At 36.5% G+C, this 26,753-nt stretch overlaps 1 protein-coding gene across 1 annotated transcript in view; it reads left to right on the top strand.

Moving 5' to 3' along the window:
* Positions 1-26,753, top strand: part of LOC134654361 (dorsal root ganglia homeobox protein) — a 114,908-nt gene that overhangs the window by 4,544 nt on the left and 83,611 nt on the right. The window contains exon 3 of the mRNA XM_063509825.1: positions 19,279-19,396. Coding sequence (XP_063365895.1) covers positions 19,279-19,396 — 118 coding nt within the window. The remainder of the gene's footprint in view (positions 1-19,278; positions 19,397-26,753) is intronic.

The raw sequence follows: 26,753 nt of genomic DNA, 5'->3' as shown, positions 1-26,753 counted from the left end.
TTAAGATCTAACCTGTCAAATTTGACATTTGCGCGATTCTGGAGATACTCTTGAACGATTTCCACAAGATATTACTTAGAGATCTAATTCACATCTAATAGATATCTAACACGATCTATCGTAAAAGTGACATTGGTTGCCCGAATTGTGCTGCAAAAGAGAACTAGTTGAAATTTAAATTATTAACGTATCTAGAATGGATCTAGAACGTGTCGTCTCTTGTGTATATCTTGAAGTTCGAATACGGCAGTTGGACCGTGAACGCGTAAGTACATACTATCTTTGAATAAGTTTTTGCAAAGTACGTACACCTAATTTTACTGAGTAATGAACTTTATAAAACCGTCGGTATCATTTTTATTAGTGTTCCGCACAAAACTTTGTTCGCGGAACACTTATTATTTTTACCATGTCATTGGGGATGGCTTAAATGTAATTAAAAAAATATTGCTAATTGTGTACTACATATACCTATTTGATATTTGTTAATTCTTATTTTTAACACTGATTTAAACACTAACGATTTTTACACATTATTAAATTATACAACGGGACTTAATCGCGTATCTAAGTTTTAAGATTTACCTCCGACGTTTCGAGGACGGCGTTGTCCCCGTGGTCTTGGAGAAGACTGGCTAAAGTTGACATCAGCATCTTCTAACCGCGTTCTTTCTTATTTTTAGTCTGTCTATTTCACTTTAATAATGCTGTGTAGATTTTATTAGTAGGTAGGTAGCTTTAATAATGAAATATAGTTTGATTTTTAATAAAAATTTCGGTACATTTCACTCGCACTCATATTATTCTTAAAGGGATGGCATAAGATTAATATCCAATTAATATCATATCTTAAAAAAAAGAATGAGCCCCATAACAAAATCGATTGATATCTCATGACTCATGACATGATGTTCGCTTTTTGTACATTAAGTTTTTCTTTTGTGCAATACAATTTATAGTTATTTTCGATACAAGTGCGAAAAAGAGGAAATTCGAAACGAGTGGCGATAAATTAAAACACGACCGAAGGGAGTGTTTTAAATCGACACGAGTTGCGAATTACCTATTCGCACGTGTATCGAACAACGTTTTACAGTACATATGGCACTTTAAAGTTTCGACATCGCACGAAAAGTGCTATTTTACGCACTAGTGCGGAAAAGTAGCCCCATATGTACTGTAAAATATATTAATACTAACACATTTCCAGTATTTTGACAATCAGAAAAGCCGGATTGTGGATTTGTTAAAGAAATAGAAATTGTAGATACCTAGAATAAATTTAAAAGTGGAAAAATTAACTTGAACTCACGGCCTCTGGATCGATACTCCAGCGCTCTGCCATCTGAGCCACCAAGACCTCATCCATAGCCAGCAAATCTTTCCACCATATGATACCTATATTTAGATACCTATTCAAAGTAATGCCGCCAATAGCTAAAGTACTCGTATTTTTTAACCCCAGTAAAGTCTAGACAGATGCTTGTCAGCAAGTCACATCAAGTCACTTCGCTCTCTATTCTTTGGTTTTTAACCCCGACGCGACGGAAAAAGGGTTCCAAAACCGGCATTAACCTGTCAATCTCCGCAGTCTTTAATCTTTAAATAAAAGAAAGCCAGAAAAGAAAAATAAAAAATTACAAAAAATAATAAAAACTCCAGTATGCAACTTAAAAGTATTCACATGATTACTTTACCCCATTGGATTATTGCTGATTACAGCAGGTACTTACCTGATTCAGGTAGCTTGAAATTTAGTAAGCACTATAATGATAATCGTGTATAACGCTATTTTAACTTTTGTGATGTCCACGCAATGATATTATAACTGCCTACATATAGTTAGGTTATACTCATACATAAGGAGCACAAAAATACTTCCATATTTATTTTATACCTACGAGTAAATCTTGTAATTTTTGATTAATTTTCGCATTTCATTAATCTTTGTCATACTCGTTAAACATGACCTTGTTTCTTTCTCTTTCGGTGAGCGGGAGCTCGTTAGCTCGTGCACATTTCTCGCTAATGCCCAGATGCGACTAAAAGCAACCTGTAGAATTTGTCACAAGCTTCAATTTTGGAACGCCTATAGCATGTCTTTAGTTTTTGACTCAACTTTTTTCTTAATCAGCCGTAGTCGAATATGTATAATATATATGTATATTGTTCGCTTCATATGTAGAATATTAAATTCCAGTCAATTAATTTGAACGTCACAGTCTCAATCGGCAGTAAAGTAACGTAATAAACTTCAATTACTGCTCGATTTGCTGCATTGAAATGTGATCATGAAGGCGCCACTACCATACGAGTATGTACCTACACAATACACATACATTGTTATATTGCATTATACATAAACGGCGTTATTGATAAACGTCTGCTAAGTTAATCAGCTGATGATCGTTGTTTGTCCCTCTAAATGGCATAACGACAGATAGGGACAAACGACGAAAACGAAAGTTAGCAGCCGTTTATGAATAACGGCAGTATGTTTTACTCACGCGTATTTAGTCAAAATGTGCGGAATATATGATTATTATAAAAAAATATTATGTTTCCGACTTAGGAAAAAAAATACTACTTACCTTGAGCGTGGTTTGAACTCGCGACTTTTTGGTGGTGGTCAATCATTAATTAAAAGTTACGCTTGTACATGATTATTAAAAACAAAATATGGCACTTAAAATAGTTACTATTTATTTAAAAATAATGTGAATATGTAGCATTCGTATAGGTATTCTACTGTGTCTCACTCGGACGTCACGACGCATCTCAATCTCAGAGTCAACGCAATAAAGATCAATTATTGTTCGTATGCGTACCTACACATTGAAAACTGATCAGGCGCCAACAATCAATGTTTACGACCTTATTCTTAACTAAACGCAATGCACCATTTTACACTGCTCCCTGGCGGTCTAGCATGAGTTGCGTTCTCGCGCGCGACTCCGTACATCTAGCGCGACTTCAAGTATGGACTCGCACGCGAGTACGCAAGTCATGCTAGACCGTCTGGTATTGGTTAGCAGAGCTGGGCACCGTTAATCAAAAAGTTAACTTCGTTAATCGTTAATCCGTTAAATAAAAAGTTAACTTCGTTAAACGTTAAAACGTTATTTTTCAAAAGTTTTAACGGAAGTTAAAGTTAATCGTTAATCGTTAACTTGAAATCGTAAATATACGCAATAGGAAATAAAACTAGTAGAAATAATCATATCGTCGTGTCGTGTGACAGCTCGGTCTCGAATAGTAAGTAAGTTATATTTGTCTCGCTCGCACCCGTGTATCTTATATGGCAACTGCTCAGTTTGCCGCGATCGACTCTGTCATACTCTCGTAATAACAAAATTAATACGGCGCGCGGGGTAAGCAATATCAGACTCTTAGTAGTACGATTCGCGCTAAGTAAAGTTGCACTGCATACAAACCTAACGCAAAGTAGTCGGAACGTGATCAGCGCGCGGCCTTGGTGTGAGTAGGTACTTAGGTAGGTATTAACGATTAATGGACTTAAGGAAAGTTAACGGAAGCTAACAAGTCCGTTACAGGTTTTTAAAGTTAACTTAAAAGTTAATCCGTTACTCGAAAACTTCACTTCGTTAATTAACGATTAACGGATTAACGGACTTCTGCCCAGCTATGTTGGTTAGAGTCTGCCTGTTGGTAGATTCTAATTTTAATAAACGTCAAAAATTTGATCTCGAAACGATATAGATCGGATCTGTCAGTGCCAAAGAACTAATTCTAATAATTCTACAAGTTTCCGTGTAAAATTTTAAAGAGAAGTACCTATACGTTAAGAGTAATTAAGACAACACGCCGTGTAGCCAACATCCCAATCGCTAACGCTCCGTAGCGATCGAAACGCAACTGATACTGTCGCACTAATATGGAAGAGTGATAGAGAGACACAGAGCGTTTCGTTATTGAAGCGATAGCGATTGTCAGCTTGGCTAGGCCGGCAGGTATATAAAAACTCGCTTGACGGCCGTATCTTCCATCGCAATGTTTCGCGCCGCGCGCCATATTCTGTGTTTCATTCTAATTTCTTGACTTTAATCTCTTTCTTAAATGTACATTACTGACATTACAGACGGAACAGAACCGTCTAGTTAGAATCGCCAAACTAACACACTAAGCACGACCAATCTAATTACCGCGTGTAACATAACTCCGTAGACTTATTATGTAAAGCCAGTTTAAAGTTGATATTAAAAGCCTCCGCGTTTGCTAACTCGATCCGCCTGAAGTGAGGGGGCTATTCTGGATATGTGAATTATGAGAAACTGATAAATTGATATAAATTTTGTGGAACAATTTTACACAAAGCAACAATTAATATTACTTATGACAAGCAAATAGTTCACTTGATATTACCTCTACTATAACTGTGATTTCCATTTGCCTTAAATTGCCATTCCTAAAATTTAGGAATCAGTATCGCACGCTTCAGGAATAGCCTCATCGCATACCAATTATATGCAAGCTTCGAAACTAGGGGCGCTATAGCCTTTTGTGAATTCTATAGCAGCAGCAAATTGAGTTGTTTGGGTGTCGTTAATATGCATGTGCAGATAGGGCTTAGGTGTAGTGTGAAAATTGTATGTAGGTAAGTAATGACGAGATATTTACATAATTATATATGTACCTACTCAACGTTTGGGCATAAATACATTCTGAATCTATGCAATTAGACTGACAGAAAACAATCGGTAGAAGTTAAGATTAACGGATTACGACAACGATCATCTGCTCACAACGTATCAATTGGTGTTCCACAGGGATCTGCATTGGGCAATACTTTGTTCCTCATCTTTGTAAATGATTTATGGTCATTGAATATAGACGGAAAAATGATATTGTATGCGGATGACACATCAATTGTAGTAAGTGCTGAAACATACGAAGAACTGCAAGTAAAAATAGTGAAAACTATTCACACATGTGAGAACTGGTTCAAAGCGAATGGTTTACAGTTAAATTCAGAAAAAACAAATATTATGTTATTCCAACCGCGTAAACCTGCAACAACACTACGTGTCACCTTAAGAGACAATAGAATATTACAAACAGTAGACAACGTTAAGCTTCTTGGATTTCAGTTAGATGCTGCATTCAAGTGGGACCTCCACATTGACTTGGTTTGTAATAAAATCTCGAAGGGTATTTATGCAATGAGACAACTGAAATCTTTAGTATCGAATGATAGCTTAAAACAGATTTATTACGCATATGTACATTCAATAATATCATACGGCATACTATTATGGGGAAAATCTATTGAAAATGAGCGAGTTTTAAAGTTACAAAAGCAAGCTATAAGAATACTAGTGGGAGCTAAGTATCGGGATCCATGTAGACAGCACTTTAAATAATTGTAAGATACTATGCTATAAGAATAATAATTATACATAATTGTATTCCTTTGCATGAACGTAATCTCTGACGATCATTATAGTAATGCGTTTTAGGTTTGATTTAAGGCAAATTTATAATGTATTTTATAATGAAATAAATGTATCTTATCTTATCTTATCTTATATTTTGTATTACAGCTAGTTATGAGCGACATATGTATTAACTGACATATTCGCTAACGTTTGCGTAACTTATACACATACTCGTAATCTATATCGCTCGCACTAATATGCTAGTACAATATGCATAGAAAGTAAGTAATTTATTTTTCACCTCAGCAGCTCGAACAAGGGTACTTTGCTACTTAAAAACAGTGAGCAAAATCGCATTTTGCTCACTGAGTGAGACAAAATGAGCAAAATGCGTCTTTGCTCACTCAGTGAGCAAAATGCGATTTTGCTCACTGTTTTTAAGTAGCAAAGTACCCTTGTTCGAACTGCTGAGGTGAAAACTTAATTGTTGGTATATCTTAAGAAAACATGAGTGAATAGGTAAGTGATGAAGAAGGAATACATTTTCGGGTTCTCTAATATGTTCTCACTGCTGAGGTGAAAAGTTTTGTGAACTACACGAGATCAAAGTAATTTACATCTCGTGCGCTTTTGAGTCCCTTACTACGCTCAAGATTCTAAATTATAGTATAGAATCTTTCGCTTGCACGGGACTCAAAATAAGCACTCGAAGAAATATCAAACTTTGATCTCTTGTTGTACAAATAACTATTACGCAATGCTCTTGGCATCATTGGAATTATCAATTCGAATACTCAGATATAAATAATAGGTTTTCATCTTTCATCAATGAAAATAATTACATATTAAATTGTATTTAAAAATTGTACTGTTCATAACATATCAATGGGTACGTTGCCCCAATCAATTCAAAATACATTTATAATGTCATAATTCACAAAAGTTAAGTACCTATAGGTACGATCTTATGAAATCTTGTTCGGATACTCGTCAAAACCTAATTCCTCGAACGAAACTGAACGCAACAATATAATATGGTAGCACTAATAGGGTCAGCATGCGATGTTTATTCGATAGAAATAACGCTCAATTGCGCCGCGTCGCCCGCGTCGTAGGAATTGTTCGTAATTGATCTCGACGGTTCGTATTGCTCTTCCAATCCTGTACCAAGCATTCGCCTCGGGGTAACTAGTATAAGTGTAACCTCTAAGGGTATCACCCTACACTAGCGTATACCGAGCGTCGGCGTCTAGCCAACTTTATGGCTGACTAGCGACCCGCCCCGGCTTCGCACGGGTTAACAAATTATACATAAACCTTCCTCTTGAATCATTCTATGTATTAAAGAAAACTGCATCAAAATCCGTTGCGTAGTTTTAAAGATCTAAGCATACAGACAGACAGACCGACAGGGAAGCGACTTTTTGTTTTATAATATGTACTTAGTGATGCTGCTCGACGCAACGTTGGGGCAAGTGCGCAGCGATGCCATTTTCCATAGCGCTGACTAGACGCCGACGCTCAAAAGACGCTAGGGGTCTATAAGGCTCAAAACTTTTCCAAAGTATTAATCCAATCCAAGGCAAACGAAAACGTGGAAGAAGACGTACCTCGTGGCTCAAAAATCTCAGGTGCTAGTTCAAGTTGAGCACCAGGGGGCCGATTTTTGAATTTCGTCCACTCGATTTCGTGTATTTCGTTAAATAATATCTCCACTACTAGGCATTTAAATTCTACTAATAGAATTGAAAACGAGTGGTCAGTACCACTCGATTCCAAATCTCTATCACTCGTTTTTCTAAAATTAGAGTATCGCCGTTTTCCACCGATTTTCGAGTGACAAAATCGAATGATCGAAATTCAAAAATCGGCACCCAGATCGCTGTTTCGAGCTGCAGCGTCAAAAGTGAAAATAGCCCTAATGATAGCGGCAGGAGACGGTGCCGTATAAGATTAAGAAGTATAAGTATAAGAAGAAGAAGAATTGTGTTTTAAAATGGTTATACGATGAGTCGCACTATCTTCTGGGCTCAATGAACCTTGCACAGCACATGACTCTGAGCTGTAAAGGGTTGTGTACAAGGACGTGTATGGTATGGGAGTGATTGTCGCTTACGTCGTTTAAACTGATGGCTAGAGTACGTAAGTATATACCTTAGTATGCGGCGAAGGTACCTATGCGTGTAATTAAAATTGTATTTTGGTTGCCACAGACTTCCAGTTGCAGAATGATGTTTAATTTATATTGTATAGATTTTGGTCAACTGTAAACAAGCTTAATATTGGAATACCCAAAATTATAAGAATTTGAAATGTAATGCTTGGCGTAAAAGCAACTAAAGTTTAAAAATGTCTCTATCATGGAAAACTATACTATACCTAACCTTGTAAGTAGGCATAGTAAAGTAATCAATCATCATCACGCTGTTTACTTCGTTCAGTCAACTTCAGTCCCATGGGACAGATTTTCTATCACGATAGAACGGCCCGGGTTCGGGCCGAGGCGTCCGACACTTCGTTTTCTATGATGTTGATGGGTGATCGGAGATCACGTGATGCTTCGATCACGCTATAGAAACGGCCCGGACCTGGGCCGTTCTAGTGCTAGTCATTCATAATATAACCCATTCGATGATATAATTCCTCCGTGGCTCACATTTCTGTTTTGTAATTCAATACGTTTTTTTCCACCGCGCTGCCCCAAGTAACCCGTTATTAACAGTTAATTTAAACGTTCAATTGATCTCCATTACCATTTATAAAACTCCGATACCGCCGTGATTAAATATTATTGATTGTTTAGAAACAAGCGGGCTGAATCGTATTGTTGAATCGTAAAATAATTTGTTTCAATTGATAACAATGAATTTACATATTATGCGGTGCAATGTACACTGTGATGCAGTGACGTTATGAACTTTCCCATAAGTTTAACCTAATGCCTACATAAGTAGCTAAATGCTGGCAAGCTACGTTTAGGCCAATATGCCTATATCTACACCATAGCACGTAGCGTAGAAACCATATAAATACCTATAACTTCTTACATAAATACATATGCTCTAAAAGCGTGTCTTTATTTTATACGGACCCATATAGAAACAATCGCGCGACGACACGAAGTGGATTTGACACCAAAGACCGCCATGCTTCTCTGTCCAAAGCCGTTTCTGTCCAAACGGCGCCGAGTCCGCTAAGGTCATTTTGCACTTCGTCTCTTAGGACGTACACACGGTCCATGGCCATTTGGTACTCCAGAGTACGCCCTCCAGACTGCACGGTCGTCACTCATCCGGACTACGTGCCGAACCATCGGAAGGCGTCGTTCGTTTTTCCAATGATGTTAAGAGCCAACAGGAGCTAAGATTTAAATATTTTAGGTAAATATACCCGTCTCGCTAACGGAAGCGGCTCCTAAAACTAGTGCGATAAGGACAAGGCGAAAAATCCTGCGTAAAAATCTCAAAAATCGAGGTTTCGTACTCGACTGTTTCCTCCTCCAAAACTTAACCAATCGTAACCAAATTTGGAAATCTAAATGATTATGACATTATCTATGTCGAACCGTTTTGATTTTTTGACTAATTGATGTCAGTTTTGAATAGCACGCCTCTCATTGCGGCATAGTCAATTAGGCCATTTTGGCCATTTTTGAAAGGCTCTAGCGCCTTAAAAAACAAAAATATCAAAAAAAGCAAAACGGTCCGACACAGATATTGACAATATTAATCTGTGTTGAAAATATCATTGCTCTAGCTTCAAAACCCACGGAGGAAACAGTCGAGTACGTTTGTATGGAGAAATGGGAGTGGTCATTTCTCCATACAAATGTTGGCTCTTAAATTCGGCTCGAACACCAGTCACAAGTGGAAGTCCGTTTCTAACAAAAGTTGTCAAAAAGTGACATCAGCTTGTATTACAAGTTACAAGCTTTTGAGAAACAGGCCTCAGGCCGCGTAGACAACGTTCGCTTACGCTCCGTAGCGACCGAAATGCAACTGTCTACGTCGCACTAGTATGGACGAGTGATAGAGAGAGAGATGACTACGCTACGCCACGGACCGTTAACGATTTGCACGTTGGCTAGGCACCCAGATTTTACATTTTCTGGTTTTCTTACTGAATTGTAGTGCAGCTCAAGCACAGGATTATCTAGAAGAGATCGCTAATGAGCAACCTCTTCTAGATTATCTTTCGGTGATGTTTCAATATTTGATACTTATGTTTTTACTTACCATCGAAAGTTTCTAAAGAGCCATTTGACTTCGAACCGTAGGGGGAAATAAAAACATTATTAGTCTCGTCGCACTTTGTCACAACGATCCTTTACCTGAAAATGAAATGATATTCCGTTAACAAGCTTTTGCATAATTTATTCACAATTTCATTATTTCTATATTTTGATTAATATCTTGCACGAACTAATTCAACCTTCATAATGAAATAACCAAACTCGCCGGTCACTGCTATGGCAAAGCAAATCGTCTGCAAACTTTCTTAACATCCTATTTACTTCCATCGAGAACTATAAAATCAACCTTAACTCGTGAAACACAACGTTGATTTTAGTATATAAGATCAACAGAAGATACGAGGTTAAGACAGTAACGTGTCGAAATTCGATACAGCGGAGGATAATTGAACTCATTAAGTCGCTTGCCAGATAAATTAATTATGTTTCACGTCCAAATTGATCTGGCCGGGCATGCGTCATTGTGGTACGAGACGAGAATTGGTCTGGTGACAAAACGAAACAGATGTATAAGTTTCCACGGAAGACCAGCGTCGGGGACTTCAAAGGTTCCTTGACATGAAGCTGAGTGGAGACCATTTCAGGAACGCTTTATAACCAATCTATGTCAGTGTTTTTATTAGTTAACTTTAAATTAAGCGTTTTTGAATAAAGCTTTTTCTATTCTATTCTATTCTATTCTATAAGTATCACTTTTAAAACTATATATTAAGAGTCTCACTAACCCTTTTTTTTCTACAAGCAAGCACCTTACTCCTTTGTATTTAAGGAAATAATGTGAACATATCTTGGACGTCGACTGTACCAGACATAACATCGATGTTGTTATAATATAAACTGTATAGCTTGTAAAATAAAACTATTAAAACGGATTATATCGCGTATATTGAATTTATTCTACATTCCGACGTTTCTAACCCTTTACAGTTGACCACGAACGCTGTAAAGGGTTCGAAACGTCGGGATGTAGAATAAATTCAATATACGCGATATAATCCGTTTTAATAATTTTATTTCATGAGAAACTATCGCGGTAACCGAACACAATATTATGTATAGCTTGTAGATATAAGGATATCTACTTGAAAGTCTATGCCAAGTAATGGCAAGAGTTATTGGACTCTCTTAGCTCTAGTCTGCGCGTTAGTAGATGTCAGCAGAAGTGATCTAACAAATGTAATAAATTTTTTATTGAAATGAATATTGAAAAAAATTACTTGATGATGTCGGTCTACAAAATTGGTATAGGTATTAGCTATACGAATATTTTCAGGTATTTGTACTTATCCGCCAATCCCGTGTTAGCTCAGCAAACAGTTATTAATTATATCTTTTACACACTTCGGCACAGACCATCCAGTGTTAGATGACCTCCGTAAACGTTTAGTTCTTACGATTCCCCGATATAAGTTAAACTAGAGATCAGCTCGGAGTGGATAAAAAATGCTTGGCGAATAGACAGGCAAACAGTTTTCGTTCAAAAACAGGAGCAAACACAATTTGGCGCGCAATCGTGTTTGTATCGCTTAATTCGACGACTCTCATTAATGAATTGGATTAATTTCAGTTAAAATGTCTAATTAATGTTGTGCCTGCTCTCGTTAAACGTAATGTAAATTTCGTTAATTATTTTCATCGGTTTAATTTATAAGTTGATGTTGCTTTTATCGTACCTATGCAAGTAAATAAGTTAGGTACCTACTGAAAATTAAGTTCCGACCGTAATTTCGGATTTCGGTTTTGGAATAACGAATGAACGAATTGTATCTAACTTAGTACCTATAACGAATTTAAAGTAATTACAACTAGCTAGGTAAATAAATTCGATTGCTAAGTGGGTTAAGGCAGGCTAACTAATTCTTTTAAATAATTTAAAGAACAGATAAAATCAGTTCTCACACGCACCGCGTCGCAGCCGTATAAAAGATCCTTTACATCACCGACAATTTCACGTGATGCCAAAAAATGCGGCTTTTGTTTTTTTACCAATTGAATTACGTTGTTTATGGTGTAAAAGACCTACAGGTCTTTTAATGAGGTAAGTGGCTGGATGTGTGTGATTTAACCACTCGCCTAACAAGAATGTCCTGTTCTCGGCTATTCATATCGCAGGTGTTTTGTTTCGCACATTGAGGTACTTTACAAATAAAGACCCTATTTATGGGGAGTATTTGTGGGACATAATCAATTTCTTGGGTTTATCGTCAATGGGTAGATTAATTTAAAAAGGTATAGTCTCCTTTTGCTTGTTCCAAATCTCACTTGCATCTGGAGGGTAAAATGTGTTTTATATAATTCATAGTACAGTTTAAAAAAACAACTCGTTTTGTTAACACCTCCGATATAAATCTGATGGCCCATAGAAATACATGTTTCATATAAAGTGGTAAATACATAATATAAACTCGGAGTTTTCAGAGTGTCACAGGAGAATACCGCCAATCTTTTTAAGCAGTCCTATTCCCGAGAGTCAAACTGAGTCGGTAATCGATTAACGACATTACAATCACTGTCAATACCTGTCAAGACAAGCGTGTCAAGGTTGGCGCACGAGGATGCGGCGAGTAATGATAAATAAATAGGATTATGAGCCCCACGCCACGGATTAAATGATAGTTACTCAGTGGCAGGACGTTGTAATACGGAACTATATACTACAGTTTATTAAAAAATGGGAAAGTCTACAAAACTCAAATCGGCCGATTGAGTTTTGTAGACTAATTTATTTTTTCGCCAGGACTCGATTTGGTGGATAGATGGAGTAGTCCCTATTCTACATATGTACAAGTGTACAATATAAGCGCAATTTCACCGTATGACATAAAAATCTTTTAGTGAGTTAAGTTCGCATTTTCGTAACTCAACGGAAAATTGTGGTATGTATCTTCTTTATGGACTTTGACAATCAGGTAAATCTGGTACTCAAGAGTACCAACGACGAGGTAGTAAGAGGACGATGGTACGTTTTTTGTATGGAATTCGATAATAAATTTCCTTTCGAAATTACCTGACGATTTTCATTAGTGTCATACCAAATACATAAGGACGAATAAAGTCTTACAAAAAATCGTGTCTCGTATTAGACCGCTGAAGTAGATGTCGCTGGACAGCCCCAAATATTTTACGGTATCTCAGGTTCATTGACAAGAATTTGGTTTAAGGTCCCTTTTTATAGTTTTTCGTAAATAACTCTTAAACGGTGGCCCGTAGCAAGAAATGTTCTACTACATAAGTAATGTACATACATAATATTTACCATTACCTACACTCATGCTAAAATTGGCTTACACATGTATTATTTCCCCCGATTGGCAATTTTTGGTGTTCGTTTGGTATACTGAAATTCCTTTCCGTTCCCTCTTTAACGATTAAACGCAACCACATCGATTTGGAAACTATTAAAAAGAGATACTATTGCAGTGACATTGAACACTTAACAAGCAATAACGCCGGTGATAACAGACAGTAAGGGTAACGCGATAATATAATAAATGGGATTATGTCGACCCCACGCGCCGACAGGATGAGCCAATACAACGCGATGGTTACACTCAGCGTACGAGCATAGGCAAAATAAGTTTTTGGCAAAAATTTCTTGGTACAAGCTTTTATCGCTGACTGTACTTTTCTTACGACAGACAACTAATACTCAGCGAGACAATTCTAAAAACCCCTAACACAATTAGGTTGCGTTGTTTCATCACAGAGTTCCTATGGCCACCTCCTGTCTCCATCATCAGATCAGTTCGACAGTACCATATTATTGTATTGTCATCAGAACTATATACAGCTGCCAATTTTCATGACGCTACGATCCTTGGAAGATGGGTAAATTAGTTACCTTAGATTCCATTACATAGTTACATACAGGTCGACCTACGAGTAATAAAAGTAGTGTCCGACCGAAACATGTTTTTTTGCCGAAACCGAAACCGAAACCGAATGTTCGGCTTTGGCTCTAGTTTCGGCCGAAACCGAAACCGAAACTTTTGAAGATTTGTTAAAATAGTTGAAAAAATGTCATAAAACCGCTTTTAAACTCATATTAAGGGGCTGTCAACACCCAATGTCCTTGAAATCGATGTTACTTAAGGGGTTCCGCCACGCCAATGACCTTCGATCTGAATCCCTTAGTTTTCTTATGTTTTTTGTAGCTTATCATATTAACAGTAACGGCTTTAAGCAATATAAACTGGTTTTCTGGCCATAACTTTTGTGTTAATTCGTTCAAAATTAAAACCGTCACGTCAAAGACGAACCCAAATATGTAGATTTCGTATAAGTAATATCCTTCACAGCAATCTAGATACGAAAAAAGTGTTCTTTTAGACAATGTTTAAAAAAATCATAAAATAGTATCCATTTCTTTCAAAATCCGGTAAACAATAATGGAGATAAAGATTGAAGAACCGATTGTCTTACAAAAATCTATCTGTAGTGCAAAAGTAGGAGATAAGTACGATTCAAAACCTGTAAAAAATCTATGAAAACCGCAGGTAGCCCCTTTTAAGAAAAACTATTTGATTTAGTAAAGCAAAAAATATATTTATACCTATGTTAATATTTATTATATTTTAAGACCGTGGCCGCACTCGATACACGATTGAACGACATCGACTCGATAGAAAATAATTGCAAAGATTGGTCTTAAAATCACCATTAAACGGTTCTAATGTCTTTATTTCTTGACTTATGTGTCTGAAATTAAAATCAATTTGTCAAAACATTTACTTATACCTAAACCGCTAACGAGTAATATTACACAAATAATCCACATTGAGCGCTGGTGGCCTAGCGGTAAGTAAGAGCGTGCGACTTTCAATCCAAAGGTTGCAGGTACAAACACTACAAACCCCGGCTCGTACCAATGAGTTTTTCGGAACTTATGTACGAAATATCATTTGATATTTACCATTGAGGAAGCCGTACTAGCCCGATAAAGTCTAGTTTACCCTCTGGATTGGAAGGTCAGTCTGATGGCAGTCGCTTTTGTAAAAAATAGTGCCGACGCCAATTCTTGGGCTTAGTTGTCAAGTGAACCCCATGCTCCCATGAGCCGTGGCCAAAATGCTGGGATAACGCGAGGAAGATGATGAGTTTTCTTATTATTCCCTTGCCCAGGCCCAGTAACATGCTACAGTGCTATCTCATTTACTACGATACAATTAGACAGTGTGCGCGTTTTAGGTATTGACAGCCTCTTAAGACTGCGTCGACCGTTCAGTGGCCCCATCATTAGTGGAATTGTGTTTAATAATAAACCGATTAATTTCTGTATACATAAATCAGTATATGTATTAATATTGTTGTCCTACTTGTTCCACAACTTTTGGTCTTTGTCACATAGTTTAGTTTCATAGAACGAAGTACCAATGCGTATGTTTCGGCCCGGCCGAAAGGTTCGGCCGTTTTTTGGCCGAAACCGAAACTACGGCCGAAACATGATTTTTTGGCCGAAACTGGCCGAAACCGAAACCGAAACCGAACCTTCGGTCGGACACTAAATAAAAGCTTGTTAATAAAATCGCCTTTGCAAATTACCAATTATTAATGTGAAAGTTTTTCGCTGAACTTTGCATTCAAATTCAAAACGCAAAGAGCATTATATCGATCCGATTCTATTTAAGGAGTCCATTTGCCTAAAATAGCTAGAATCGTATAGAGATCGTGGCCGTGGTTTTCATAACAACTTTTATTTAATGCCGAATTCGCAAAAAAAAATGTCTGTCCCAGCAAATCTGCAGCGACATTAGATCAGCCGGAATGTATTGAAACAGCCAAATTTTTTTTCGTGATTTCGACATTGGTGCCATAATAAAAGTTGTTCAGTATGACCTATAACGTTTAAAAAAACAACGGGTTGCACTCCGGGAGTGCCGTCAGAAGTGAAAACTCAATCACTATTGCAAAATGTCTGCAGCACTATGTATGATTGAGGTTAACGCCATATCTAGCGTTAATTCGTCGCATTACTTGAAACCCCTAAGCACATCACTGTTAGTACTCGAGTTATATTAATACCAGTTAGAGGGAAACTCACTAGATGGCATTTAAATCAATAAAGAAAAAATATATAGGTATATATATACGCGTCGACTTGCGAACCTCCTCCGTTTTTTTCGTTGGTTAAAAACTCAATGACATTGTAACAGTTTTTCGATCAGGTCACGTGTCCGTCTTACGGTCACGTGATCTGTCGCGAGTTTAACATTTTTTCCCCACCTCAAAAAGTGCACAGCGCCGCTAAAGAAGTTTTCACTTCAAAAAAACACCTTGTAAAATAAAGTTAATTTGTTTCCGTCTGGTAACAGTGGTAACCCTGTGTGCTGACGTCAGAGCGTCGCCCGCGCATCGCTTAGCTCTATTGCTCCATTAATGTCATTTATGCTCGCCAACACGTGGGCCATTGCAATTGAATTTCATTGCCATTTTCCTCTGGCAAACGAAGTTATGTCACTGAAAGAATGTTAACCAAATTGTCTGAGATTGCTGGCTTGATTTTACTGTTTGGGTATGACGTGAGTGCTGAACTATTCAAGCGTTTCAAGTTTCATTTGTGTAACCAGCAAGGAATTCGAACGAAAGACTTAAGACTGATTTATAGTGATTTGTTTATGGTTGAATGTTTGTGATGGATCTATGGGCCCGATTCGGATTTTGAAATAGACATCTGTTAGATATCTTTTAGATATCGCGAAGATACGATAACGATATGTTTAAGATCCAACCTGTCAAATTTGACATTTGCGCGATTCTGGAGATACTCTTGAACGATTTCCACAAGATATGGCTTAGAGATCCAATTCACATCTAGTAGATTCACTCTATCTAACGTAAAAGTGACATTGGTTGCCCGAATTGCGCTGCAAAAAAGAACTAACTTAGTTGAAATCTAAACTATAACGTATCTAAAATGGATCTAGTACGTGTCGTCTCTTGTGAATATCTTGAAGTTCGAATACGGCAGTATGATTGGTCTCTGTATCTATTGTGTCCAGTACATCTCAATATCACAACTGAAAATCGTTAGAAAGTTAGAAATGAAGTTTAGAAACAAATTAAAAGTGGAAAAGTTCACTATTTTGGGTGGGACTTAAACCCACGACCTGGACTGCTAGCCACTGGGCTAACAAATTAAACTGACTATTGGCTTTATAGTCAGTTTAATTTGTTTCTAAATTTAATAGCATCGTTCTCAGACGTTTCTGCTTGATACAAACTTTGATACAAATTAATTTCCCTTGATGCAGATTATTTTAAAGCACTAGGTAGTTGTTATTTCATTGTAATGCTCTCTAGATACCTATACCTAAGCGCTGGTGGGCTAGCGGTAAGAGCATGCGACTTGCAATCCAGAGGTCGCGGGTTCAAACCACGGTTCGTACCAATGTGTTTTTCGGAACTTATGTACGAAAACTACGAAATATCATTAGATAATTTACCAGTCGCTGACATCGTGAGGAAACTGGACTAATTTACCTAGTATACCCTAATAAGGCCTAGTTTACCCTCTGGGTTGGAAAGCCAGTGTGGATTGGAAATTGAATATACTTCTACTTCTTTAAACTTCATAATTTCTTTATAGGTAACAACTAAATTGATGAATAAAGGAAAGCCTGTTCGAAACTAGTTGCTAAAATGACCAGACAAAGCAACTATAAAACCCAAGGCCAGGCCCCTAAACCCTGCCCTGATGTTACTTTCTTTTGCTAAATTCTGATATCTAACTTTTTTAACAGTAAAAGTGAGCCGTGGCCGCTAATTCAACATATAATGTTGTTTATGGGATTGCCATTGTAAACTAAAGAGCTAATCACATGTCTTAGTCGGTATTCGCACTTCGCGTCCGCTAAAATCAGATAGGATGACGATGAGGATCTGAATAGACTGATCTAATATAACGATTGCGATATGCGGACCGGTTACATAAACTCCCCCCGACGGGCAAAGGACACGGCGCGCATAAATCAATTAATTTCGATGAGTAAATTGCTACTGCACCGACGGAATCCGTTGCACCGTATGTGCACTTATGCAAGTCGTAGGTGTTGCACGTATGATGTTCGATGTGATTTTAATAATCTATCGCTTATATTTTGAGGAATTTGGAGGCTAATTATAGTGTAAGGCCATAGTGGAGAAGACCGGCACTCTTATATTGTATAATTGTTATTAATATTAATTAATACTTTTATTTTTTGTTTTTTGTTTGTATCCCGTATCACACCGGTATTTAGGTGCACTTAGTGCACAAACACATTATTTTTCAGTTACCATTGGTGATCCTATTTGTTTTTTTATTTAATTATCAGTAGGTAATCGTTGTCAATAAAATAAAGACATTGATTAACCGTTTTCCCAGGCCGCACACATCAACAAGGATTTTCCAATAATACATTCCAATTAATAATTCAAATCCAAATAATCATTTGAAGACAAGTCACAATTCCCAAAAGTGCAATGTAATTCGAAACCTAAATCGGAATGCTAAATCTGAAATTCCTTTGGCGCGTATGTGGTCGATAAATCGTACTATACCTGGAAAAGGGTTTATTGTATCTTTTATCCCAGTAGATTAGATTAGATTAGAATAGATGATTTATTTCATGAAAGACAATTACATAACAAGTTTGCATTGATATCAAAAATATAAGAATTTCTATCATGATCGTCAAAATAAAATGAAAATAATGAAAGAGAGAAAGAGAAAGTGGTACAATTTACCCCATAAGATCACCGTATCATATACATCACATATCCGTGTTTACACTAACAACTGGAAAGCGACAAAGCTAAAAATGAAGCCATCTAGACCGCGATCACGAATCTAACACTATCCCGATTACCATAGAAACGAGCCCGCCGATTACAGGGCGCGATGTGGATCACGGCTTAAAGATCTATAGATCTTTATTCTCGTGCGCGCGCACTGTAATTGTGTTCGGCGTCATAATCATAGATTATGCGAGCGCTTTGATTGAATATTAATCTGGTGGTATAATAATCTGGTATAATGTTGTGGGGAAATAGGTATGCGGTTTTAAACGGTGTGTTTAGTGTTGTGTTATGATAGATTTAATTGCGATTTTAATGGTGGTAATTGTTAAAAGAACAATGATAGTAAATGCTGGCCTCGCCAATCTCTGTCCGTACGCATTTTAATGATCGTATTTGGTAATGTAAAACATTTGTGACGTTTATTCATTTACAATTATGCAATTAATTTTAAGATAATTTTGTGATACGATTAACACTAGGTTCAGATTGTATATTAACCAATATTATAAATATCATTCTGAAAATAAAAATAAATTTATTCATTTCAATTCAATACGTTTTGAACATAATTTCCTGCAAAATGAATAAAAGGGAGCCATTTGAAAGGTGTCCAATAATCTAAGAAAAACAAATGATAGCTAACAAATTATCAAATGAAATATTGATTTTATAAACAATTCAATGAACAAGTATTAACCTGAAAAAAAAATGTGTTTTCTCGGGGGACTAAAATTGGAGGTAAAGGTTTTAAAAAGTGGGCATAACGCTCATGTGACACTTCTGAACTTACAGAGTTTAAGCTTACTTACGATTTTGTTTACCTTAATATTAATTTGGCTGTTTTGGTTCCAGCTGGCGAGCGGCGGTGGCGGCGGCCGAGGTCTCTTCTGCTACCACTGCCCGCCGAGTCTGCCGCCGCACCAGCACAGGCTGCCCGCCCTGGAGTACCCCTTCACAGCCTCGCACCCTTGTACGTATTTAACAACCAGCTTAGCTAGGACTGGCATGAGTACCTATCTGTCGAAAAATAGGTAAATCGTTTTTTAAGTGAAAACTTCTTTAGCGGCGCTGTGCACTTTTTGTGATGGGGAAAAAATGTTAAACTCGCGAGAGCGTAAGACGTAAGATGTCATTGAGTTTTCACATCTGTCGGCACTCCCGGAGTGCAACCCGTTGTTTTTTTTCTTGTTATGGACTTGAGGGCGGTGTTGCCCGTATAGCGAACGTCAAGTAAATTGTTATTTGTTCTTCATTTTTATGGCTTTCAAAATTATGGCTTCAGTCCTACTGGACTTCTGACTGGACTGGACTGATTCTTAGATTATTGGACTATTTAGCCAGTATCAAGTTGGTATCAAGTTATTAGACAGTCAGTGTTCGGTGATTTTATTAGCTCTTGTAAAGCGATAGCCGCGCGGTCTTTACAAGTAGCACGTGAACTACCGGCCGTTGACTCCAAATTGGTGGTTAAACGCGTTTCAAGATTAATTCTCCATTCACTGCACACTACCACAATAGTTTACTGTATTGGCAAGGTGCGAAGTCGGTGGAGGGGGAAGTGGCGCTGATCGTCACAAACACAGGTAATCTTATGGAATGTCTGACATTAGTACTAGCGGCAGCCGCTTGAACTAATTTTACTCCATAAGATTAAATGTAGAAAGTCCGACAAAATGAGGGCAGCACCTAGCGAATAAAAAGCTATCGATGTTACACTTGAAACAATACTTGAAACAATGTTAATCAGGCGGCGTTACTAACAAGATGGCGCTCGAACCGGAAGTCCTAGGTAAATCTTTCAAAGATCGTACTTATAAAAATTCAAAAAAATTCAAAATTAAGATCGCTCCCCATGCATTTTGCAACTCGCCTCACAACTTCCCCGTTTTATTAGCGCCACACGCCACCACACCAACATACCCGTAGGTCAGGACCGATTAGTCCACTTATCGGTCGGCAAACTCCTAACTAAGTTCCTCCTCCAGTCCTCACTAACTCCATTACTAACCTCTTGTCTTGTACCGATTTTACAACTCGATTTTCATCGCTAACTTGATACCAGTATCGATGGACGGCTAATGAATCTGTATTATTGAATTTGGAATTCGGTTATGTAACATTAATTTATAATGAAGGTAACCACCCACTAACATTTTAGTTGTAGGTAGACGGACCTAATAAGTTGACAGTTGATTATTCGTTTTTGAGGGTGGATTGGAGAATTGACGGGCATCGGATTGAAACGAGTTCAGTCGTATGACGGTTTGGAATCCTAACGGTTGATTGTAAAGAATACTTTATTGTCAATATAATGGTGAAGTGTTGAACATCGTTTTATTGTTTTAATTCCGTTGAATACATATCAACACAAGTGCGGTATCGTTTCAACTTCAGAAGACGGGATAAAAACGCAGGCCCACGAAAAGGTAAATTACCGTTAATTCGGTTAGATTTTTTTTTCCTTTTCGCTTGGATAACGAATGGTCATAATCAAAGGTATTTATTGGTTTCACGACAATAAATATGAAAATATTAGTCCATAAAGATGATTTGACAATAATTGATAGGTACCTTTGTTCCTTCAAATGAAATGAATTTCGTAATTTATAACTACTATACAAAAACAACTTCACTGGGAGGTTGGATTCGTTAAACTTAGAGTTGCTTGTAAGGAATTGTTGTAGAGACTTATAAAGTATGGTCTATCTGTTGTGTCTAGAATAGAACGTCATTACTGCACGATTACCGACAATTTTCAAATGTTGTAGTGTGATAACCATATATTATTAAAACAAAAGTGAATATAGTTAATTGCAATTATACTGTATGCGGGGTTAATTTATATTTCATATTTGTTTGTTGACTTAGTTTTAAATTTGACTTGGTCTACTCTTATTTGAATTTAAACCTGTCAAATCATTTTGTATGGCTATAAATGGATTGGTAATAGAACAATGTCAACTTAATGCACAGCCAAATCGTAAAAATACCGAATTATGCCATCGTAGTTTATCAGTAAGGGTACATGTCACTTCCTACCTTATTTTTGAAGACGTATACTTGCATTGCAACCGAAGTATACCAAATTATAAAAAAAAAACACTCATATATTATTGTTGGAGTACCTACATAAGATTTGACACTTTATTTTGCCTAATTCTCATTGAAACGCAGTAGTATTATGCTACTTATTACAATAGTTTATAGTTTCTTAATAAAATGTTATATTCCATGGTGCCACCAGCGTTCTGTTCTTACTGTAACAAAGATGAAGGCATTGACATGGCATGACCTAAGAAATAATTTTAAATGGTTGATCTTTATCTATAGGTATACTGTGTTAAAACTAAACACAGTCATTACTTAGAATTTTCAGTTACATGTTTCTAGGTCACTGCTTCAATCTTACATCTATGGCATTTTAACCACGAAAAATGCATGGCTTCAAGCTTTAGTAAGTAAATGGTTCACAAGCGCTTTTAGCAAATATGCTACAATTGACCCTTCAGTTGACGAGACACGTACATGATTGCATTAAAATGATTGACAAAAAAAAAAGTTGTTCGAGTTGTGCTGGTTATAATGTTGAATCAATACCCGTAATCGTTTGGGCATGATTAAGGTTATCATGACTGAACATGGCTCATAATGAGTTATGTCTGAATGTTAAAGACGGATCTTTGACATCTTAGCTTTAAGGCTGATTTATATTATGAATGTTAAATGTTTCCTTTTGATATTTAACTTAGATTAAAATCATGTACCTAGATTTAATGTAATATCGTAAATAAAAAAAAATAATATGATCTGTATTTGCTCAAATATTATCTCATGAAAAAATATATACAGTTGTATGTAAAGTTTCTAAATTATGTATAATTGAGTGATTTCTGTTTCAATGAGTTGTCTCTAAAACGAAGGGACTCGTTTTAAAATCGGATGGCCGACTGTAACATTAATTTATAATGAAGGTAACCACCCACTAACATTTTAGTTGTAGGTAGACGGACCTAATAAGTTGACAGTTGATTATTCGTTTTTGAGGGTGGATTGGAGAATTGACGGGCATCGGATTGAAACGAGTTCAGTCGTATGACGGTTTGGAATCCTAACGGTTGATTGTAAAGAATACTTTATTGTCAATATAATGGTGAAGTGTTGAACATCGTTTTATTGTTTTAATTCCGTTGAATACATATCAACACAAGTGCGGTATCGTTTCAACTACGGTTTTAATTGATTCGAAATTTGAAATTTTAAAGCGGTTAATCGGATTTTCAGTTATTGTCGTTGACGCTGCGATGAATTAATGAATATTTTATTTTATTTATGTTGCATTTTACTCATTTGCGGTTTTTAAAATTTCATAAAATACTATAAAGGGAAATGAAGAGATAAGTGCCTACATATAAAATAAAATATGAAACCGTTAGGTATGATCATTAAACATTATAATAAATTTATAGATACAATTTAAGTATCTCAGGGTTCAAACCTAATAAAATTGTAAGTTCAATTAACTAATACTTGTGCAAAAACTATGTAATCTATAAATCCAAATACCAAACCATAACAAATAAATTGTATTTTATTAGGCATTAATAATTTATGGTAAAGTATTTACTATATGTAGTTTTTTTTTCCTTTTTGGTAACATATAATTTATTAACAAAAAGAAACAAACAATATTATAATAAAGGTAATCACCCAAAGGAGTCATATAAAAACTGTTTATCTTAGTAACCAGATCACTAAAAAACTGTTTAGCTCAAACTGCCCGCTAAAAAACGCCCCAAAAGTTCCAAATTCAAAAAAATCAGTTTCTTACGGTAACCCTCGCGCGAGGGGTGGTAATGTGCTAATGAATAGAAGGCAGACGAGACGGGGTGGCGCGGGGTGGCGGGGGATGGGCGGAGCTCCCTTGGGATTGGTCGCCGCTGGCGTCATCTATTATTCATAAAATAGTTTTTGAGTCGCGCCAATGTCGCTTTAAACGAGTTACGTCCTCTAATTCAATAAGGATCATGTCACTTTTGATTAGTCCCAGCAGCTTTTTTGCGATCAAAGAGAAAATAACTGCGTTATTCGGCCTTATTTAATTACGTCCGTCGAAAATGACAGCCAGCGTAGCTAATTTGGATATTGTTAATTTTTAAAATCTATTAACGAATTGCTGGATGGGAGGTTTTTAAAAGTGTAGGTAAAAACGCGGCTAAGCGGATCGTTTAAAAATGCATAAAGCAATTTGGCTCGGAGTCGGGCGGTTAGCAATCACATCGCGCGATGAGCTGCGAAACGTTTACTTAACTCTTTCACTGGTGTGTATACCGAGCTCGATGTACCGAGATATACCTACCGAAACCCAGAGGTACCAGCGGGCTTATTAACCTCTAGTATCCCACGGTCCTAATACTAGTACTAATTACCTATAATGAAATTTAAACCATTAATATCTGGGAGACCGAGCTTTGCTCGGAAAACATATAAAAACTCAAAAATTAGGGTTTACCCAGAGATATATAAGACTTAGCTAGATCGATTTTTCGCCCCCGAAAACCCCCATATTCCAAATTTCATCGAAATCGTTAGAGCCGTTTCCGAGATAATTGAAATATATGTATAAAATGTATATAAATAAATATATATATAAAATGTATATAAATAAATAAATAAATATGCAAGAATTGCTCGTTTAAAGGTATTAGATTAGATTAGATTAGATTAAATGGAACACAATTGCATATGTTTTGTGCGATTATAACACAAAACAAATTCAAATAAATTTTCTAATACCTTTAATTCATTTTTTATTTAGAAGTGGAAAAAGTCTTGGGTGAGACTTGAACTCACGGCCTCTGGATCGATACTCCAGAGTATCAGTATTTTTTTCACTTTTAAATTTATTCTAAGCTTAATAGCATCAGTCGCAGACGTTTCTGCTTGTTAAAATAAAATTCACGACTTTAACTTTAATTTGGTAAGCCTGTTAAAGCCCCTCATAGGTAGGTACCTAATCAATGTGATTTAAGAAACATTCTTTACCCTTAATTGAATTGAATCTTGAACAGGGAACACTCCACTACTAGGTAGATATTCTCTATATAATAATAAGAAAAAAAACATATAAAACAATGCTTTTTCGAATAGTCGGAAATTAAATTTACGGAATCAATTCAGACGGATATTCACTATGATATCCGGTTTTTCTGTACAAAAACCCAATAGAGGTTCCAATTCCATTCCAGGAAAAACCAATTCTTACAAATTGAGAAGATTCTTACAATCTTCTTCTTCTTCTTTTTTTATTTTTAGTTTGTATTTATATTTAAGTTTCAAAATTGTTTTGTTTGTGGTGCATTTTCAATTGTTACATATGAAAATAAATTAAATACCTATCCTTACAATATTAATACCCATCTGACCACCATTGTGACCGACGTCACTAATTTCAACCCTCTAAAAACGCCTCTAAGCTGTTCTGACGTCCATACTTTAGTTTATTTAATCCCAAAAGCTTAAAAGAAATAAAACTCATTACCACAGCCAAGGATAGTTCCCGCCGGCCGGATGCTGCCAACTTTTCAATTTCCGCTCCCAGGGATTTTTCTACGTGATGAGGACTCAATTATTAACACTCAATTAATGAAAATATTTATAATCCGGTGTAATCCTCGCTTTTGTTATTCAAAATTTCTTTTTCGCCGGAATTCAATTCGGCCTTTATTAATCTTTGCGGTTTTAGAATTTGTTTTTGAGATTTTGTATAGAGGTTTTTTTGGTTGTATGAAAATGTGTGAAGAATGGGAAACTGTATCATCAAACTATGTTCTTAATTTTTTTACTTGATAAAAAATGAATATTGTTCATTAAATAGGTCGATTATCTATTTAGATCAGCGGTTCTCAATTTTTTTTTTACGGAACCCTTTGGAAAGCGAAATACTTGATGGAACCCTACAATAAAACAATAGTTTTTAGAAGTGTATTTTTTTATTAATAAGCATAATAATTATGCTTATTTTATTATTCTAAATTATTCTAAATTCTTGCGGAACCCCTGCAGGGGTGTCGCGGAACCCTAGGGTTCCGCGGAACACACTTTGAGAATGGCTGATTTAGATTAAAAATGTGTATTTAGCTATCACAATATGGTCAACAGTGCAACCATATCATAGGTACTAATAAACACGATCAAAATGCCTGGTATGAGTATGTCGCGAGTGAGTCATATAGGTGTAACTGGCGTAACAGATTTTAGAGTTAAAAAGATATCACGAGTAGGAACCTAGATAAGTTTATGCTTAGAGGTGCTTAAGGTACAAGGATAAAGTATAAAATGTCTAATTATTAATTAATAAGATGTTTTAAGGAGGCGCGGAAAACAATCGAATCCCACTTTCCCTTACCCACTTGAAAGTCGACTTCCCAGTTTATATCAACCCATATAATGACACCTATACCAAAGCGCTGCGCAATCTAAAATGCACGTTACTCATAAAACAAAAAGCCCATTTTCCAATGTAGCAAAACAGTCACCGTAAAGTGACTGGCCTATACAACTAAAATTGCATTGTATTAGTATAACATAAAGTTGATTTTGGAATGCAGTGGGAGCAGACGCGGCAGAGTGAGTCGTTACGCAGTTGAGTCGCCAATTAGTCGCGGCACCTGTGCTTGTGTTTGTTAATAAGTGTTTGTGTGACAAATGTGTGCGTTATCCAGTTTACTACAAAGGATACTCACTAGTTCACTACTCGACACATACTAGACGTCAAAAGAATAGAATCGCTACGAATTTTTTAACCGTCTCCATAAAGAAGATTTTTGAAGTGAAAACTTCTTTAGCGGCGCTGGGCACTTTTTGAGGTGGGGAAAAAATGATAAACTCGAGACAGCGTAAAGCGATCACGTGACCGTAAGGGGCGTAAGGCGATCACGTGACCGTAAGCCCGGTATGGTGGCCACTCATAATTTAAATGGCATTTAAATCAATAAAGAAAAACTCAATGTTATTTGACATTTAGGTATGTTGCGGACTCCTTTTCAAGACTCTTTACCTATGTTAAAATAATTGGAGGTTGTCATAGCAGTATGTAAATAAACATGTCAATGAAAAAGTGTGATCTTATTTGAGAATGATAATAATATATAATAAATAAATAGCATACCTACGCTAAACGTATCGCGTTACCGGGCGTCGGTAACATAGTGAGGTGAATTTTCACTTCTATCGGCACTCCCGGAGTGCAACCGTTGTTGCTTGTTTTTTGTACGTACTTTCTCTAACTCGAATTTATGTTGTGTTTTTTACTTATTACTACTCTTTGT

Source organism: Cydia amplana, chromosome 14, assembly GCF_948474715.1.
Source record: "Cydia amplana chromosome 14, ilCydAmpl1.1, whole genome shotgun sequence".
Classification (NCBI taxonomy): Eukaryota; Metazoa; Arthropoda; class Insecta; order Lepidoptera; family Tortricidae; genus Cydia; species Cydia amplana.
This window is presented reverse-complemented; position numbering and strand designations above follow the sequence as displayed.